Source organism: Loxodonta africana, chromosome 19 (assembly GCF_030014295.1).
Source record: "Loxodonta africana isolate mLoxAfr1 chromosome 19, mLoxAfr1.hap2, whole genome shotgun sequence".
Lineage (NCBI taxonomy): Eukaryota > Metazoa > Chordata > Mammalia > Proboscidea > Elephantidae > Loxodonta > Loxodonta africana.
In genome coordinates, this window is record NC_087360.1 from 15034378 (window position 1) to 15054349 (window position 19972).

Below are 19972 nucleotides of genomic sequence, written 5' to 3' on the forward strand. Positions count from 1 at the left end.
AACCTGCCCACTGGGGCCTCCCGCCTAGTCTCCACGCCCAGGGCTCCTCTTTGGGCCGGCAGCTCTCCTCTCTACACTGGTCCCGGGCCTCTGATCAATGTTGTGCCCCTCTGGCTGGTCCGGCTCAGTCCTAGAGCAGGGGTCCCCAACTTGGCCCAAGAAAAAGGGCACAAGTCTAGGGTGCTGTTAAGCTGCTGAGCTCAGTCCTGCAGTGCTCCTGGGCCGGCCTGGGTTGGTACCCGCTGATGGGAGCCTCTGGCCTCCTGAGCTGGCAGAGGGCAGAGCAGGGAAGGAGAGGAGGCTTGGAAGCTGAGGCAGCTGAGCGCCATCCCATCGTCCAGTGGTCACAGCCTGGAGAGGGGAGAGAAGAGAGGGTAGAGAGAGGGACACATTGCAACAATGCCGTTCTTTGAAAACCCGTGCCTCTACAGGGGGAGCTGGCAGGGCCTTGTCTTTACTGAGGCCCTACTGTGTATGGGGCTCTGCGACAAGCACCACAGATACCTTATCTCATTTAACCCTAAAAGCAGGCTGCAAGATAGGCATGGTTGTTATACCTTTTTGATGGATTCAAAAATTGAGGCTCAGAGAGGTTAAGTGTCTTGCCCAAGGGTACACAGCCAGGAAGCAGCAGGGTCAGGATTTGAACCCAGGGCTTCTCCCATTTAGCCATGTCTGCCATATGGCTTCTGAACTAGGGGTGGCCATCCAGGGTGTGGACTGGGCTGAGGCCACACAGTCTGGAGCACCAGCCTGCATGCCACAGAGAATTGGCTGAGCGTGGTCGGTCAGGGCTAGAGACGCAAAAATAGATGGAATGACCAGGATCCACACCATAGACTCCTGCTACGAGCAGAGGCTTTGCTGCCCACTGCTGATTCAGGCAGGGCCTGCGAGTCTCCCGAGATGTTCTGGAAAGATACCCAGATCATACACAGGGAATCTCTGCTCTCCTAGATGGCAGCAGAGTGGAGGGTCAAGATCATAGTTTTGGGGGCTACTTCTACCTGTATGTTCCAATACCTGCTCTGCTCCTAGCCGTGTGACCCCAGGGAAAGCTCTGAACCTCTCTGTGCCTCCGTTTTCTCATAGGTAAAGCAGAGACAACAACAGTGCCTGCCTCCTAGGGAGATCTGAGGATCAGTGATATAATACAGGTACAAGACTTGGCATAACACCTGGCACACACGTGCTTAATAAGAGGTACCCAGATAGTAGAGATGGTGGTGAAGATGGTGACGTAGGCCAGTGCTGTCCAAGAGAAATATAACGTGGGTCACGTATATAATTGTAAGTCTTCTAGTAGTCATATTTTAAGAACTAAGAAGAAACAGGTAAATTCATTTTCATAGTTACTTTATGTTAACTATTAGTTAAATAACTATTAGCTTAATAGTTATTTTATTTAATATATCCAAAATAGTTTAATGTCAACATGCAATCCATATAATAAATTGCATTTTTTAAATTGTATATGTTATGTAATGAATTACATTACATTCTTCTCTTTATATGAAGTCTTTGAAATCTGGTGTGAATTTTACATCTCAGTGTCAACTTGCCACATTTCAAATGCTCGAGAACCACGCGTGGCAACTGGCTTCCATGCTGGGCGGCGCAGGTCTAGAATCTCACTACTCAAAGGGTGGTCCACCGACCAGCAGCATCGGGTCACTTTGGAGCTTGCTAGGGATGCAGGATCCTGGGCCCACCCCAGACGTACAGGCTGAAAATCTGCATTTTAACAAATTCCCCAGTGATGCGGATGCATGTTAACTCTTAAGACAGATGGCCTAGAACACAGGGGCCCCAGTCCTGTTTCCCGGTCACCATGTGGCAAGGTTCTAGGAATCTCAGTACTCCTGAGATGCAACCCATCTTAAAACACACCATCAGAGGCAAACTCCAGGCCCCAGAGGTGAGCTGCTTACGCCCTTGGAACATGCTGGCTGTGGAGTATGAGCACTCTAGCTTCTGGCAGACAATCGCTGCTACGATACTGAACACCTACTATGCGCCCGGTACCGTACCAGGTGCTTTAACACATGACCTCATTGGATCCTCACAGAACACCTGCCAGAGGGGTTTTACTGCCCCCAGTTTGCAGAAGATGAAAGCTCAGAAAGGTCAAGCGGCACGTCCAAGGCCACACAGCTATCCAGCAGTGGGACAGGGATTCCAACCTATGTCTGTCTGACTGTGAAGACTGTGCTCTTTCCAACTATCTTGGGGAAAGGATAAGCCCCTTGGGGAAGAAGGAACCCCATCCTCCAGGTTCAGTAAGTTCAATGGCGGGGTAAGGAATGGAGGAGGGGTCTCCTGACATCCAGCCCTAGGGTATTCACTCCATAGATATCACCTTGGGAATCTTCCTGGGGTCCCCTGGGAAGACTCTATCAACTGCTGTGGTGTACCTGTACATGCAGGTGGGGGTTTGCAGAGGTGTGTATCCATGTATGCGTGTCTATCTGCAGGCATGTAGTGGCGGGTGGGCACATCAGTGCACATGTGCATATGTGTGTGTGTCTGAGTGTATCTGTATGTTAAGCAATGTGATTATGTACGCATGTGCATGTGTGTGTACCTAAGTGTGTCTGTGTATGTGTGAGCATGAGTGTGTGTATTCATGTACTGTTCCTGGGTACAACTGTGAGTTTGTACCTGAGTGTACCTGTGTGTGTGCACATAACCATGTGTGCCAGGCAGAGCAGTGGGGAGCAGGGACCCCTCAGCAGCCTCCTGTAGGCGCATCTTGTTCTCACCTCTTGGAGAGATCAGGTCCCCAGAGAGAGAGGCCATAGTCATTACTCCAGATAAGCTACTGACCTTGAGTCAGGAACAAGAGGGAGGGGCATGACGTAGAACCTCTTAATGAGGAAGCCAGAGAGACGCTTATGACACTGAAGCTGGGGACCTTCCCTGAACCTGTCTTCATGCCATGGAGACTGCTGGGAGCTGTCCACGGTGGGGGAAGGCTGCTGGGTCAAGGGGAGATTTGCTGAAATCCAGGCCCCACTGAGGGCTGCCCTGGATACCTGACACATGGACTTGGTGGGTTCAGGAAACCACCTCACCAGTGAGGCTCATACTCACTGGGGCATCAACCTTCATCAGGAGGAGATAGGCAGTGAGGTAGCCATGGTAGCCACAGGGACCAAGGCCCTATATGGTGGGCTCTAGGCCCCAAATCCCAGATACCACTGAACAAGAAACTGGTAGAAAGGGTGGTGGGGCTGGGGATGGTGGGTATAAGGGAGCAGAAAGCTGACAAAGGCCAGACGACAGGGTGGTGAGAAGAGAAGCTGGGGGAGAAAACCCACTCTGCAGACTTCCAGAAATGTCCAGGGTGAGACAGGCGGCGGTTTCGCTTCGGCAATTTCTCCAGCATGTCCATGAGCTTGGTGAAGGTAGGCCTCTCTTCTTGTTCAAAGGCCCAGCAGAAGAGAAGAATGTCCTACAAGAAACCAACACATAGTGATTGAACATAAATGGCAACTTTTTGAATTACTTCTGGGCACTACATTGGATCTCTCCATTTGTCCTTCTATCTGCTCTCCCTCAGCATTCCTCCATCACTAATTCCCTCATCCATTCTTGTCAATTCATTCATTCACCCTTCATCCATAATCCATCTGTCTGTCCATCTATCTATCCATCACTTCATTCAGCCATCCTTCTACTCATCTATTTTCTGAGTCCATAAAGCAAACTAGGTAGAATCTATGCTTGAAGGCCTGGGATACACTGAGATAAACAATACTCCTAAAGAGTTTCCTGGCATTTTTCTAAAAAGGGAAGGAGCAAAGGGAATTCCAAGGTTTCCATTCATACCCCAATACTATAAGTGGCCTTCAAAGTCGCATAGGAGAAAAGCTACCTTTAGTAATCTCCTCACCTGAGAAAGGATACCTAGGTAATTACACACATAGGTACAGGTAATTACTCCCTTCCTGAACTACCTGTTTTCTGACCAAAAGAGACTATTCTTCCTGCTCTGTTTTAGAAAAAGGTGGTTCATTTATACTCAGGCTTTTCCATTTGTGCATATCTTGTTCTGTGTTGGATAATGCTTTTATAACTTTTATATAGATGCAAATCAAATTAGATTCATTAGTACTGGTGATATTGTAGCGAATGTATTAAAAAAAAAAAACAGAAAAAGAAGGACATTGCTTGGTTCCATTTCTAGGAAAAATCCAGCCAAGAGCTACTGTGCCCCTGGTGGTAGGTACCTGAATTGCAGGCATAGTGCAGAAAGCTTGCCTTCTAAGCTCCAAACCATTATCTGACAAGGCAGCTAGACGTGCTTTTTTGCCATCCTCTGAAAAAACATCTGTAACCTTAACACACAGAAAAAGAAGGCCCAGGACTGTGCCAGCTTCTCCCCTTGTATTCCAGACCTGGTTCTGTCCCAAGACTTACTGAGATTTCTTTTCCCATGCCGATCTGGCTGAGGTTGGGTTTCATGCCTGTGCCCATTTGCCAGATTATTGCTTCTGCTGGTTGAGTCTTGAAAGGCCACTCCCTGGCGTGGAGTTCATACCAGATTGTGCTGTTGGCAGAGGTGGTTAAAGGGATGTTGGTGTGATACATCACTCAAGACCCCGTACTCCCTCCCAGCACGCACGTACACTCAGCCAGCCTGCTGGATAACCACCCTAACCCCTAGTTTCTTCCTTATGGGTTGGTGTTCTGACAGTTGGGACAATTTAAAGCTTTTCTGATTTCTCACAAGTCATACTTACCCCAGGATACGTCTCTCTGGTGCCTGAATTAAACTGAATCAAAACCAGAACCTAGATAGTGGCTAGAATCTCTGACTCTATAGTTTTAATTCTAGGAAACTATTGAAAGTAAATAATTACGGATGTGGACAAAAATTCATGTACAAAGATGCTCTATACAGTATTACATGTAATATTAAAAGAAGTAGAAATAATGCAATTGTTCACCAATAGGAGCTGATTATATACCTTATAGTAAATCCATAAAATGAAACTCAATACTACAGTACTATTAAAATATATCAAAGAAATTATGCTAGTATGAAAAATATACTTAATATACATATAATTTTAAGTGGAAAAAAGGACACAAGACTGTACATAAGGCAAGATGTTATTCTTTTAAAACCATTATATACATATGACAAAAGCATAAAGAGAAACACAGCAAAATGTTAACAACGCCTAACTCTTTGTGATAAGATTATAGGGTTTTTTTTTATAGCTTGGAAAGTGGAACTGCAATTGCCTGTTATTAAAAGCATATGGTGCATGTTTGTTTTAATAAAATTTTACGTGTTTTCGGTGAAGGCTTACACAACAGTTGAGGTTCCCATTCAACAATTTCTACAAAAGTTGTCCAGTGACATTACTTATGTTCTTCACAATGCATGACATTCTCATTATTTCCATTCTGGTGTTTCATTTCCATTAATCTAGTTTCCCTTCCCCCTTACTTTCTCATCTTTGTTTGAAAGTAATTGTTGACTGTTTGGTACAGGTGGTTTTTTTTGTTCTGCTTGTTTATTTGTTTTTAAAACCTATGAGTGTTTTTTAAGTACAAACTGTCCTGAGGCACAGCAGGAAGAAAAAAAGCTTTGATATTCAGACTGACTTGGGTTCAAGCCCTGATGCTGTTTTATATTTGTAGGATGACCTTTGGGTAGGTCACTTCACTTCTCTGAGGCTAGATTTCCTTATCTGCTGAAAGAAAATGATGATAAAATAAATTCTAGTGGGAGAATGTTTACCTGGGATGCTCAACACCAGAACATTTCAATGCAGGACTTATTCTAGGAGGATTTACTATGCTCTCTACTGTCGGTGCCATAAATCATGGGGATGTGGTGACTGATGGCTCCGGGGAGCAGCCTGTGGGGATGGATCTGTGCTCTGCTGGGCTGTGCCTAAGTGAGAGGGTGAGGTGTGGACGGCAGTGAGAACCGCGGTGCATGAGTGCAGGCTGTCGGCCTACCGCTGAGCTATACCATGAGGCTGGACCTCAGTTCTCTGAGAACAAGAGTTTCCAACCCAGGAAGTATCTGAAAAAAATCCTAGGAAATGACGTTTCCTCTAAGAAAATCTGCATAAATTAGCTTTGAAGAACCATAAACACTCTTACCCTCTTTACTAGGAGTCTCCAGGTGGTCCAAATGGTTAAGCAATCAACCACTGGCCAAAAGGTTGGCATTTCAAACCTACCCAGAGATGACTCCAAAGACAGGCCTGGTGATCTGCTTTCAAAAGGTCACAGCCTTGAAAACCCTATGGAGCAGTTCTGCTCTGCACACATGGGGTCGCCATGAGTTAGAATGGACTCAACAGCAACTAACAACAACCCTCCTTACTAATCAGGGAGCCGGGTCAGAGCAGCCATTCCCAGGGTTTCCCTTCTTCATCAGCATCTTCTCTGTCCACCTGCCAACCTCATACCTCTGGGGGTGAGTTGTGGTGATGCTCAGGTGTTGGGAAGTTGGATTAGATGCCCAAGCAGTTCTCAAGAACAGGTGCTAGGTGATTATAGTTATAATAATAAACCATAATACCTATTGAGTTTCGACTCTGTGCTAGACACTATTCTAAGCCCTTATAATTATTATCATTACAGGGAGGTAGTACTACTATTTTTGGAATCCCCAGGTGGTGCAAACAGTTATTCCTATAAACCCCTGCCCCATGCTGGGAAGCTTAAAGAAAAGACTTAACATGTACTGAAAGTCCCTGGGCGGTGTAAATTGTTAACGTGCTCAGCTGCTAACTGTAAGGTTGGAGGTTCAAGTCTACCCTGAGGTACCTCAGAAAAAAGGCCTGATGATATACTTGTAAAAAATCTGCCATCGAAAATACTATGGAGTAGGGAAAGAAGAGTCTCTTCAATAAATGTGCTGGGAAAATTGGATTTCCACTCACAGAAAAATGAAACAGGATCCAAGTTTCACAGTGTACACAAAAACAAGTTCCAAATGGATTATGGACCTAAATGTGCAAACTAAAACCATAAAATTCTTAGAATAAAAAGCAGGGGCAACACTGTCAGGTCTAGCTTTCAATAATGGATTCTCTAACATAATAAAAGCACAAAGAGCAAAAGACAAAATAAATAAATGGCACCTCATGAAAATTAAAAACTTTTGTTCATCAAAAGACTTTACCAAAAAAATGAAAAGACAAGCTACTAATTGGAAGGATATCTTCACAAACCATATATCTGACAAGAACCTAATAACCAAAATATATATAAAACTTTCACAACTTAACACCAAAAAGACAAATAATCCAATCATAAAATGGGCAAAGGACTTGAACAGACATTTCACCGAAGAGGACATTCAAATGGCCACCAAACACATGAAAAGATGCTCAGTGTCATTAGCCATCAGAGAAGCAAATCAAAACCACAATGAGATATCACTTCACTCCCACTAGGATGGTGTCATGGATTGAACTGTCTCCCAAAAATACATGTATCAATTTGGCTGGGTCATGATTCCCAGTATTGTGTGATTGTTCACCATTTTGTCATCTGCTGTGATTTTCCTGTGTGTTGTCAATCCTACCTCTACGATGTTAATGAGGTGGGACAGGCAGCAGTTATGTTAATGAAAATGCAGGACTCAACCTACAGGATTGGATTGTGTCTTGAGCCAATCTCTTTTGAGATGTAAAAGAGGAAGTGAGCAGAGAGGCAGGGGACCTCATATCACCAAGAAAGCAGCGCTAGCGGTACAGCGCGTCCTTTGGACCCGGGATTCCTGCGAGAAGAAGCTCCTAGTCCAGGGGAAGATTGATGACAAGGACCTTCCTCCGGAGCCAAAAGAGAGAGAAAGCCTTCTCCTGGAGCTGATGCCCTGAATTTGGACTTCTAGCCTACTAGGCTGTGAGAAAATAAATTTCTCTTTGTTAAAGCCATCCACTTGTGGTATTTCTGTTATAGCAGCACTAGATGACTAAGACAGATAGCTACGATTTAAATAAATAAATAAAAGATGTTGGCAAGGATGTGGGGAAAACAGAACTCTTACCTGCTGCTGGTGGGAATGGAAAATTGTACAGCCATTGTGGAAAACAACAAGGTGGTTCCTCAAAAAACTAAAAATACAACTACCATAGGATCCAGCAATTCCACTGCTATGTACATACTCAAAAGACTTGAAACCAGAGGCTCAAACAGAGACTTGTACACCAATATTTACTGCAGCACTATTCACAACAGCCAAAAGGTAGAAACAACCTAAATGCCCATCAACAGATGAATGGATAAACAACGTGTGGTACATACATACAAGGGAATACTACTCAGTCAGAGAGAAATGAACTCTTGATACATGCTACAATACAGATGGAGCTGGAAGACACTAAGCTGAGTGAAATAAGCCAATCACAAAAGGACAAAAATATTGTAGGACCTCACTTATATAAAAAGATAAGAAAAGGCAAATGTATGAGAACAAAGTTTATTAGTGGTTACCAGAGGTGGGAAAAGTGGGGTTAACAGTGATGGAAAAATCCCACTGATTAAGGATAGGGTGGCACAGCTTATTAATTGTAATTGCTATCAATAAGCTGTATACCTGTAAAAAGCTGAATTGGCAAAAGTTGTATGATAGATATATTTACAACAAAGACCAAAAAAAAAAAAAAAAAGAAAGAGTAGCTGCTGAGGCTGATTATATACACCCAAAAACCTCATGGGATTTAGTTTCATGATTTGGAGTTTAAAAAAAAAACCAAACCAAACCCATTGCTGTCGAGCTGATTCCAACTCATAGCGATTCTACAGGACAGAGTAGAACTGCCCCAGAGAGTTTCTGAGGAACGCCTGGTGGATTAGGGTCATGGAGATTTAGGGTCATGGTTTCATGGGACATCCCAGGTAACAGGCCTAATAACATGTTTAGTGCCTCTGTTCTACCTCCTAGTTCAATGTATAGTACCTGGGGTCTTAAAAACTTTGCCAGCGGCCATCCAAGGCACAACAATTGCTCTCTATTTGCCTGGAACAAGAGAGGGAGAAGAAGAGTCAGGAAGAGGAGGAGGATATGGAACGTGTGGTTAATTGCCTCCATGAATAACTGCTTCCTCTGCCATGAGACCAGAAGAACTGGATAGTGCACAGCTACCATTATCAAACCCTTTGATCAAAGATTCCATAGAAAATCCTGATCAAAGGGGGAAAATGTGGAAGAGAATTTCAAATTCTCATGGACTCCAGACTTCCTGGAGCCATGAAGGTTGGATGAACCCCTGAAACGATTGTCCTGAGATAATCTTTAAACCTAAAACCAAAAATATCCCCTGAAGTCTTCTTAAAACCAAACAGTAGTTTAGCTTACAAAAACTACTGTTTGGTTTTAAGAAGACTTCAGGGGATATTTACAAAATGTCTGCCTTGAGCATTACGCTCTTTTAAAAACTATACGGGATCAAAGTGGCAATAGCAACTTGAAAGATTAGATAGTAAACTTAGGGGGCAGTGAATTGATGTTAATGGGGGAGGAGCAACTCAGAAAAGGAAAGGTGAGAATGGTTACACAACTCAAAGACTGTAATCAATGCCACTAAATGGTACATGTAGCAACTCTTGAATTTGTGTATGTTTTGCTATGTATATTCTCAACAACAACAAAATAAATATAAGTATATATTTTGTACATTCCAGGTTCCGATTATTAATGGATGTTTGCAGCTGTTTCTTCTCATTTTGAGAATGAACACATGAACACATAAACATCGATATCCTAGGCATTAGTGAGCTCAAATGGACTGCTATTGGCCATTTTGAATTGGACAATCATATAAGCTACTACGCTGGGAATGACAACTCGAAGAGGAATGGTGTTGCATTCATCATCAAAAAGAACATTTCAAGATCTCTCCTGAAGTACAACGCTTTCAGTGATAGGATAATATCCATATGCCTACAAGGAAGACCAGTTAATACGACTATTATTCAAATTTACACGCCGACCACTAGGGCCAAAGATGAAGAAATAGAAGATTTTTATCAGCTGCTGAGGTCTGAAATTGATGGAACATGCAATCAAGATGCATTGATAATTACTGGCGATTGGAATGTGAAAGTTGGAAACAAAGAAGAAGGATCAGTAGCTGGAAAATATGGCCTTGGTGATAGAAACAATGCCGGAGATCGAATGATAGAATTTTGCAAGACCAACGACTTCTTCGTTGCAGATACCTTCTTTGACCAACATAAATGGCGACTATATACATGGACCTCGCCAGATGGAACACACAGAAATCAAATTGACTACATTTGTGGAAAGAGGTGATGGAAAAGCTCAATATCATCAGCCAGAACAAGGGCAGGGGCCGACTGTGGAACAGACCATCAATTGCTCATATGCAAGTTCAAACTGAAACTGAAGAAAAGCAGAGCAAGTCCACGAGAGCCAAAATATGACCTTGAGTACATCCCACCTGAATTTAGAGACCATCTGAAGTATAGATTTGACACACTGAACACTAGTGACCGAAGACCAGATGAGTTGTGGAATGACATCAAGGACATCATACATGAAGAAAGCAAGAGGTCATTGAAAAGACAGGAAAGAAAAGACGAAGATGGTTGTCAGAGGAGATTCTGAAACTTGCTTCTGAATGTCGAGAAGCTAAAGCAAAAGGAAGAATTGATGAAATAAAAGAACTGAACAGAAGATTTCAAACGGCGTCTCGAGAAGACAAAGTAAAGTATTATAATGACATGTGCAAAGAGCTGGAGATGGAAAACCAAACGGGAAGAACATGCTCGGTATTTCTCAAGCTGAAAGAACTGAAGAAAATTCAAGCCTCGAGTTGCAATAGTGAAGGATTCTAAGGGGAAAATATTAAATGACACAGGAAGCATCAAAAGAAGAGGGAAGGAATACACAGAGTCATTATATCAATAAGAATTAGTTGATGTTCAACCATTTGAAGAGGTGGCATGTGATCAGGAACCAATGGTACTGAAGGAAGAAGTCCAAGCTGCTCTGAAGGCATTGGCAAAAAACAAGGCTCCAGGAATTGATGGAATATCAATTGAGATGTTTCAACAAACAGATGCAGCACTGGAGGTGCTCACTCGTCTATGCCAAGAAATATGGAAGACAGTTTCCTGGCCAACTGACTGGAAGAGATCCACATTTATGCCTATTCCCAAGAAAGGCGATCCAACCGAATGTGGAAATTATAGAACAGTATCACTAATATCAGACGCAAGCAAAATTCTGCTGAAGATCATTCAAAAATGGCTGCAGCAGTATATAGACAGGGCACTGCCAGAAATTCAGGCCAGTTTCAGAAGAAAACTTGGAACTGGGGATATCACTGCTGATGTCAGATGGATCCTGGCTGAAAGCAGAGAATACCAGAAGGATGTTTACCTGTGTTTTATTGACTATGCAAAGGCATTCGACTGTGTGGATCATAACAAATTACGGATAACATTGCAAAGAATGGGAATCGCGCTCATGAGGAACCTTTACATAGATCAAGAGGTAGTTGTTCAGGCAGAACAAGGGGATACTGACTGGTTTAAAGTCAGGAAAGACGTGCATCAGGGTTGTATTCTTTCACCATACCTATTCAATCTGTATGCTGAACAGATAATACAAGAAGCTGGACTATATGAAGAAGAATGGGGAATCAGGATTGGAGGAAGACTCATTAACAACCTGTGTTATGCAGATGACACAACCTTGCTTGCTGAAAGTGAGGAGGACTTGAAGCACTTACTAATGAAGATCAAAGACCACAGGCTTCAGTATGGATTGCACCTCAACATAAAGAAAACAAAAATCCTCACAATGAGCAACATCATGATAAACAGAGAAAAGACTGAAGTTGTCAAGGATTTCATTTTACTTGGATCCACAATCAACAGCCATGGAAGCAGCAGTCAAGAAGTCAAAAGACACATTAAAACCAAAAACACATTGCACTGGGTAAATCTGCTGCAAAGGACCTCTTTAAAGTGTTGAAGAGCAAAGATGTCACCTTGAAGACTAAGGTGCGCCTGACCCAAGCCATGGTATTTTCCATTGCGTCATATGCATGTGAAAGCTGGACAATGAATAAGGAAAACCAAAGAAGAATTAATGCCTTTGAATTGTGGTGTCGGCAAAGAATATTGAATATACCATGGACTGCCAAAACAAATAAATCTGTCTTGGGAGAAGTACAACCAGAATGTTCCTTAGAAGCAAGGATGGCAAAACTGCGTCTTCCATACTTTGGACATGTTGTCAGGAGGGATCAGTCCCTGGAGAAGGACATCATGCTTGGTAGAGTACAGGGTCAGCGGAAAAGAGGAAGACCCTCGATAAGGTGGATCGACACAGTGGCTGCAACAATGAGCTCACGCATAACAAGGATTGTAAGGATGGCTCAGGACCCAGCAGTTTTTCATTCTGTTGTGCATAGGGTCGCTATGAATTGGAACCGACTCGATGGCAGCTAACAACAACAACAAATGTATATATTAAAAAAAGAAAACTCTATGGGTATAGTTCTACTCCGATGCATGTGGGGTCACCATTGAGTCAGAGTAGGCTCAATGACAACCGATCTGTGGTTTTACTATTATTATTATCCCCATTTTACAGATGAGTAACCTGAGGCTCAGGGAGGTTACATGTCTTCCCACAGTCACACAGCAGATAAGAGCTACAGCCAGACATTGAACCTAGTCCATCTGACTCCAGAATTGTACCAATGGTCATTGTGTTATAATGAAAAGCATACATTCCATCCTATCCAAGAGTCCATGGTAATCAGGGCCGTGAACAGTTTGGGTGCATCCCCACAGTTGCGTGGCACTTGGCGAAGATGGCACAGACAGCCTGCAGGCACCACTCACGTGACAGAAGGAAGGGAGCACACTGGCTTGCTGCTGTGTGCTGGGGGTTTTACAGACGTGTTCCCATTCAGCCTGCGTTCCCATTCACCCCTCAGGACATCTCAACAGCTTTCATAATGCTTGATTTACTGTTGAGGAAAGTAGGCCTTGAGGGTGAAATAACTCCCAAGCCCACCAAGACTCAGTGGTTGAAAGCTCCAAGCCTGGAGTTGGGACATCACAGGTTCGAATTTCAGTTCCATCACTAACTACCACTAGGTAAGTCCCTACTGAGGCTTTCTGAGCCTCAGTGTCCTCATCTGTCAATTGGGAACAACAACAGTCCTTGCTTCAAAGGGTGTTTGTGAAGAGCCAATGAGAGCACAGATAACAAACTTCACACAGTGCTCAGTACACTTTACAACGTTCATTTTTGTTCTAAGTCTTGCGAGACCATAAGGTCCCCAAGCAACAAGATGAGCCTAATTGGCAGGAAACTGAGGGTGCCAGGTCCTTCGGAATTCAGCAGTGTCAGGAATAAAGGCCTCATTAAAACTTCCTTTCAAACCCAACTTTCAAGAGAAACTCACTTAAAAAAGGAAAAAAAAAGTGCTAAAGATTAAAACTCCAGTGGAAAACCAATTACTTACTTTGGTACGTTCTGCTAATTACATTTTTTTTCTTTAGCTAAATTTACACTAAAATATACTGACTTAATTATTGCAATTTGGTTTCAGATAACAATATCTAACTAGATAAAGACTTGCGCCTAAACTCATCAGGGCAAGTGACAGCCTCGAAAGCGGTCCAATCAACAGCGTCGAGAATACTGCTCCGCTGATAATGCCCCCTCAGGGGTTTCCAGTGAGGATGCAGTGGGGGTAGTGTTCCACAGGGGACGTTCTCGCTAATGTTTCTCCCTGGTGGTAAGTCTCACTGCACACATCTGCAGACCTGCAACTTGCCCAGGTAGCTTCTCCAGTGTTATTTCCCCCAGCGAGCAAGGCCAGGCAAAGATTATTGTTATTCTTAGTTGCCTTCAAGGTGGCCCTGACTCATGGTGATCCCAAGCACGATGGAACAAAACGCTGCCTAGACCTGTGCCATCCCCATGTTCGGGTGCAGACAGGACCATTGTGATCCATAGGGTTTTCACTGGCTGATTTTCAGAAGTACATCCGGCCTTTCTTCCCAGTCTGTCCTAGTCTGAAAGCCCTGCTAAAACCTGTTCAGCATCATAGCAACGTGCAAGCCTCCACTGATAGACGGGGGGTGGCTGCATGTGAGGCGTGTTAACTGGGAATCAAACATGAGCCTCTCGTGTGGAAGGTGAGAAGTCTACCACTGAACCACCAATGCCTCTTAAGGCAAAGATGAGTGTGGCCATCTGAGAGATGGGATCATGGAAGCCACCTACTACACCTTCTGCAAGCTCTCTACCCTGCTTCTTGGGGCTGTGTCCTGGACCTTCCTCTTTCCCTACACATACTTCCAGGGACATCTCGTCTACTCTCCTGGCTGCAGTTACCATCTATTTGCTGACAAGTCCTAAAACGTCTCTTTTCAAAACTCTAGACTTGTAGATACATTCAGCTGCCTTCTGGTTGATTCCATTGGTGATCTCCAAGGTAGCTCAAACACAGTGTGTCCAAATGGCTGCTTTGTCTTTGGTGCATACGCCAACCCTGCCTCCAAAGTTTCTACTGTGGCAAGTGATACCACCCTCACCCAGGTACTTAAGGTAAAAATCTGGGCACCATGCATGTTCCATCCACCATCAAGCCCTCTCACTCCCACCCCCTACTGCCCACACCCACTGGCACTGATGCAGTGGACGTGGCCAGCTTCTCCCCCTGGATTGCCGCCCAGGGCCGACCTTGTCCTCTTCCATTCCCTTCTCTACACAGCATCCAGAGCGATCCTTCTAAAGCTCAAACTATGATAGTGTCACTCCCCTACTGGAAAACCATCAATGACTCCCCAGTGCCCTTAGGGATGAAGTATAAATGCCTTAACTTGGCTTCTATGTCCCTGCAGGACTGACCCTGCCTCCTTCTCCAGTCTCTTATTGCACCACTCCCAGTCTCATTTCCTTCCTGACTCTCCATCCATCAGTTCCTCCTACTCCCACATATACCTCCACTGCAGGCAACCTGCTCTCTTTTACCTCTGGGCCTTTGCACATGTTCCCTCTGTCTGGAACACTGTACCCTATTTGTATGTAACCTTTAGCTTCAGCTAAGGAGTCACCTCCTCCTTGAAGCCCTCCTTGGCCTTCCAGGTTGGATTTGATTTCTCCTTTGTTTCCACAGTCCTGTGTTCATTCCCAACAGAGCATTTACTGTACTTTACTAAACCTGACTCTTTACTTGTCTGTCTTCCACTAGACAAGACAGAGTAGGGACCTTTGGTGGTTTGAAATATATGCACAAATTCTTTGATACTCTTTCCTGCAAAAGGTAGAGCTTTAATTCCCCTCCCCCAAGGAAGGGCTGGAATGAGTGACTTACTTCTAACAAGTAGAATATGTTGGAAGTGATGACGTGTGATTTCTGAGACTAGGTCTTAAAAGGCAACATGGCTTCTTCCTTGCTTTCTCTCAGATCACTAATTCTGGGGGAAGCTGGCCACCATGTTGTTAGGTCACCCAAGCAGCCTATGGAGGGAGGGCCCATGTGGTGAGGAACTGAGATCGCCAGCCAACAGCCATGTGACGGAGCCATCTTGGAAGCGGATCCTTAGCCTGCCAAGCCTTCAGATGGCTGCAGCCCAGGGTGACATCCTGACTGCAATCTCATAAGAGACCCTGAGCCAGAACCACTCAGTTAAGCCACTCACAAATTCCTGACCATAGAAACTTGAGATAATAAATGTTTGTTGTATTAAGCCAATAAGTTTTGGAGGAATATGTTATGCAGTAGTAAATAATACAAGACCAAATTTTGTATCCCCAGCACCTGGTACAGTCCTAGCACACAGTAGGTATCATGGATTGAATTACGACCACCCCCCAAAAAAATGTGTGTATTAACTTGGCTAGGCCATGATTCCCACTATTCTATGGTTGTCCTCCATTTTGTGATTGTAATTTTATGTTGAGGGGATTAGGGTGGGATTGTAACACCACCCTTACTCAGATCCAATGTAAAGGGAGTTTCCTTGGGATGTGGCCTGTACCACCTTTTATCTCTCAAGAGGGAAAAAAGGGGAAGCAAGCAGAGAGTTGGGTGTCTCAGCATCAGGAGGAGAGCACGTCCTTTGGACACAGGGTCCCTGTGCCTGAGAAGCTTCTCGACCAGGGGAAGATTGAGGACAAGGACTTTCTTCCAGAGCCCACACAGAGAGAGAGCCTTCCCCTGGATCCGATGCCCTGAATTTAGACTTGTAACCTACTAGACTGTGAGAAAATAAATTTCTCTTTGTTAAAGCCATCCACTTGTGGTATTTCCATTACGACAGCCCTAGATAACTAAGACAGTAGGTAAGCAGTAAAGACCTACCAAACAAATGAATGAATGGGTCAGGTAACTTGTCACAGTCATAAAAACATGTAGAAATCTGGCACAGAGGTCTCTAGAGTTACTCTTTCCACTAAATCCCACTTAGATCCCTCAATCTCACTTGGAAGTCTAGCTACCCTCCCCACAGACAGGTGCCCTGTGCCTTCCAAGAGCACTGAAGGAAGGCTTGGGAAGTGCCCCCCTGCCCCAGGAAGACAGACAAAGCTGGACGGAGGGAAGCCCACCTACCCAAGTGCAAAGACATCAGAGTGCTTGGAGAAGGGGAGCTTGTCCTCTTCCGTGTCGGGAGACAGCTGGCGGATGATTTCTGGCGCCAGGTGGCACAGCCAGCCATTCTGGATGCGCAGCTTGTCCTCCCGCCTGGAGAAGCAATAAACAGAGTGAGGGGCTTGGGAGCCAGTCCCATCCCAGCCCCACTTCACAGCCAAGGGAGGGCCAGTCCCCCAGCCCTGACCCCATGTCTGAAACCACCTCCACTGGCTTTCTGGCTTCCCCACATCGGGCACTGCCTGAGAGTCTACTTGAGACCCAGATGCAATGAGAGGGGCAGAGAAAGCTGGGCTGGGGAGAGAGTCAGGGTCAAAACCATCCTCAGATCCTCTTCTACATCTTCACTCAGCAAATACACGCTGAGCACCTATGTCTGGGCTCTAGCCTCAGTACCAGGGAGACAGCAGTGAACAAGATCAAAGTCCCTGTCAGCATGGGGCTTGGACTTTACAGGGGTAGAGGCAACAAATGAATTAAATAGACAGTGAAAAACAAAGACAGTGGTAAATGTTACAAAAACTGAAATAGGGGAATGTGTCAAAGACCGAGAGGGTGCTTACCTTAGGTAAACTCTGAGCTAAGATCTACATGACATAAAGGATCTAGCCATGTGAACAAGGAGAAGAATATTCTAGGTAGAAGAAAGAGCTAGAATAAAGGTCCAAAGCAGGCCCCATTTGGGGTATTCTAGAAACCAAAAGAATGTTGGTGTAACTGGAACACATCGGGCCATTTTATGTATCTATTAAAATGTCCATAACCAACCCCTGTTGATGGGCATTAGGAGGTTCCCCCCTCCCCATTATAAACAATGCTGCGAGGAACATCTCTGGGTACATAAACTGAATCTACCCCTTCACCCACGTGTGTGATTTTTCCTTAGGATACATTCCTAGAGGAGGAAGGATATTGGCTCCCTTCTTCGCACCGCTAAGTCTTATAAAAAGTACAGTTTCCACTCAGGACTGAAATCTGAGAACTGCTCTTACAAGATTTTCACTGATTGAAGACTCCATTACAAAAGGGCCAGTTAATACAGGGGAAGTGGGTGGGGGTGGGGAGAGGGGGACGGAGATCTAGAACCATTGCAGGTGAGATCATGAGGGACCACAACCCCTGGCATGAAGGTCTCTATGGCCACCTTAGGTTGACTGCGTCCCACATTTCTTCCAGGGTGGGCTTCTGAGCTGTGCAAGGTTTGATGTGTGTAAGGTATGAGTGTCAACAGCACTCATAACTGGCACTCAAATGTGTTTCTGCTTCTAGAATCAGGGAGACTCGTAACGGTTTAAGAGCCAATCTGTTGCTTACTAGCTATGTGACCTTGAGCAGGCCTGACTCTTTTCTCATCCATTCATATCCCATAATCATGACATTTGCCATATCTGAGCAGCTTCTAGACCAACAGATCGTTCCATGATGATTAAAATTTCTGTATCTGTACTCTCCAATATGGCAGCCACTGGCCACTTGGCTCTTGAGCCTTTGAAATGTGGCTGGTGCGGCTGAGAAACTGAACTTTCCATTTTATTTACTTTTAACTAATTAAATTTAAATAGCCACCTGTGGCTCATGGGCTGTCCTGAGCACTGTAGGATGTTCAGCAGCATCCTTGGCTTCTACTCACTAGATGCCACTATCACCACCCCCTCCCCAAGTTGTGACCACCAAAAATGTTTCCAGACATGTCAAATGTCCCCTGGTGGCCAGAACTGCCCCCTGGATGAGAACCATTGCTCTAATGTACATAAATTAAGGAAATGGTCCCAAACTTGAGTGTGTCAGCATTAGTAATACATGACCCACTGGTGAAGCATGCCCCGTCTATACAGCAGACCTGAGAACACTCCTCCTCGGCCAGAAAACAGGACCCTAACCCACTTGCAAAGCCTTGAGTCATCGAGCAAGCCCTTGCTCTGAGAATCAGGGAAACCAGCAGGGGTTTAAGGACCAATCTGTTGCTTACAGGTTGATAGACCTGAGTCTCTGTTTTCCCATCTGCAAAATAGGCACATTAGTGTGTACTTTCCACGGCTGTTGTGAGGATTCAATTGAGGCAGTGTACAGCACAGGACCGTGTGTCATAATTACTGGACATAATTATCACCTGTGTATTTCTTTATCCTAAGGACTCTGAAACGGAGTTGAGACTAGAGCCCAAAGTAAGAATGTTCTCCAAGGAACAGGGGCCTTGGCATGGGCCAGCCAACATTTCCCCTAGCACACCCAGGCCATCTGGGGTGGGAGAATATGCTGCCAAAAAGGGCCCACTTCCCATTTCCATCTCTTTCCGAGTGCCTAGGCCACCTCCTCCGGACTCTCTGGGTCAGAGGAGGAATGTAGCCACGCTAGTCTCATCAGCTTGGGGTGGGTGTGGGTACAGCCTGGGAGGGGGCCAGGAGCCAGGCCTGTCACAGACACCCTGGGGCGTCCTGTTCCCATGGGGATGTGCCCACTGGTGACAAACCAAAATCATCTTCATTATGGTTATTATTATGATTAATAACAGCCTGTGGACGGCTGGCACGATGGCTCTGCCATCTTAAAGGACACCTTTTCTAGATGACGGTGGAACAGCTGTACGCAGCAATGCCTGTGACGTGCTCCCATGGAAACCCTGGGTTCTGTCTGGGTGCTCAGACCCCCACCCTACACCCAGGCTGAGCAGATCACCCCCCGTGCTGAGCTCCTAGAGCTGTCAACACCCCAAACTCTTAAGGGGAGAACAGGGAGCCAAGTAAGTCCCGCTGAGTGCCTACATGTATGCTAGGTTGTCCTTCCCGCTAATCCTGACAAGCCCCCACCCCCCCACACCTTTTACCATGGAGTCGACTCTAATTTATAAACAAAGGCTCAGAACTCTTCTGAAATTTGCCCAAAGTCCCGAAGGTAAGAGGGAGAGAGCTAAGCCCTGTTTGATCCCAAGTCTTTAAAATTCCATAGATGATATTCCTAACTAGAATTCTACGCTAATCCCTGTGGAAATAGAACCATTAGGGAGAAAACCCCTAAACTAAGCCCTTTCCACCTTTGTCTCACTTATCCTTCAAAACAGCCCCAGAAGGTAGGTATTATTATTTCCTGCCCCATCCCCATTTTACAGGTGAGGAAACTGAGTCTCAGGGAGTCAAATGTGTGTTAAAAAGAAAAAAGTTTCTGTCATTGATCACGCAGTAAACACTCACTGAATATTTGTTGGCTGGCTGCCTGACTGAGGGAACTTCCAGCCCCTATCTTCTGAGAAATGATTGGCCCTGCTTCTTGCAATGCCTGTACCTGGGGCTGTAACCCAGCCCCCAGTGCTGCCAATCAGGCCCATTGGTGGCCCATGTTTAGGGGGT

At 45.0% G+C, this 19972-nt stretch overlaps 1 protein-coding gene across 1 annotated transcript in view; it reads right to left on the reverse strand.

Moving 5' to 3' along the window:
• Nucleotides 1–2752: 2752 nt before the first annotated feature.
• KSR2 (kinase suppressor of ras 2) overlaps nucleotides 2753–19972 on the reverse strand; it is a 407276-nt gene continuing 390056 nt past the window's right edge. Inside the window, exons 17-19 of the mRNA XM_023559458.2 lie at nucleotides 16590–16721; nucleotides 4423–4552; nucleotides 2753–3454 (exon numbers count right to left, since the gene is read on the reverse strand). Of these exons, the coding sequence (XP_023415226.1) occupies nucleotides 3101–3454; nucleotides 4423–4552; nucleotides 16590–16721 (616 nt within the window). The 3' untranslated portion in view covers nucleotides 2753–3100. The remainder of the gene's footprint in view (nucleotides 3455–4422; nucleotides 4553–16589; nucleotides 16722–19972) is intronic.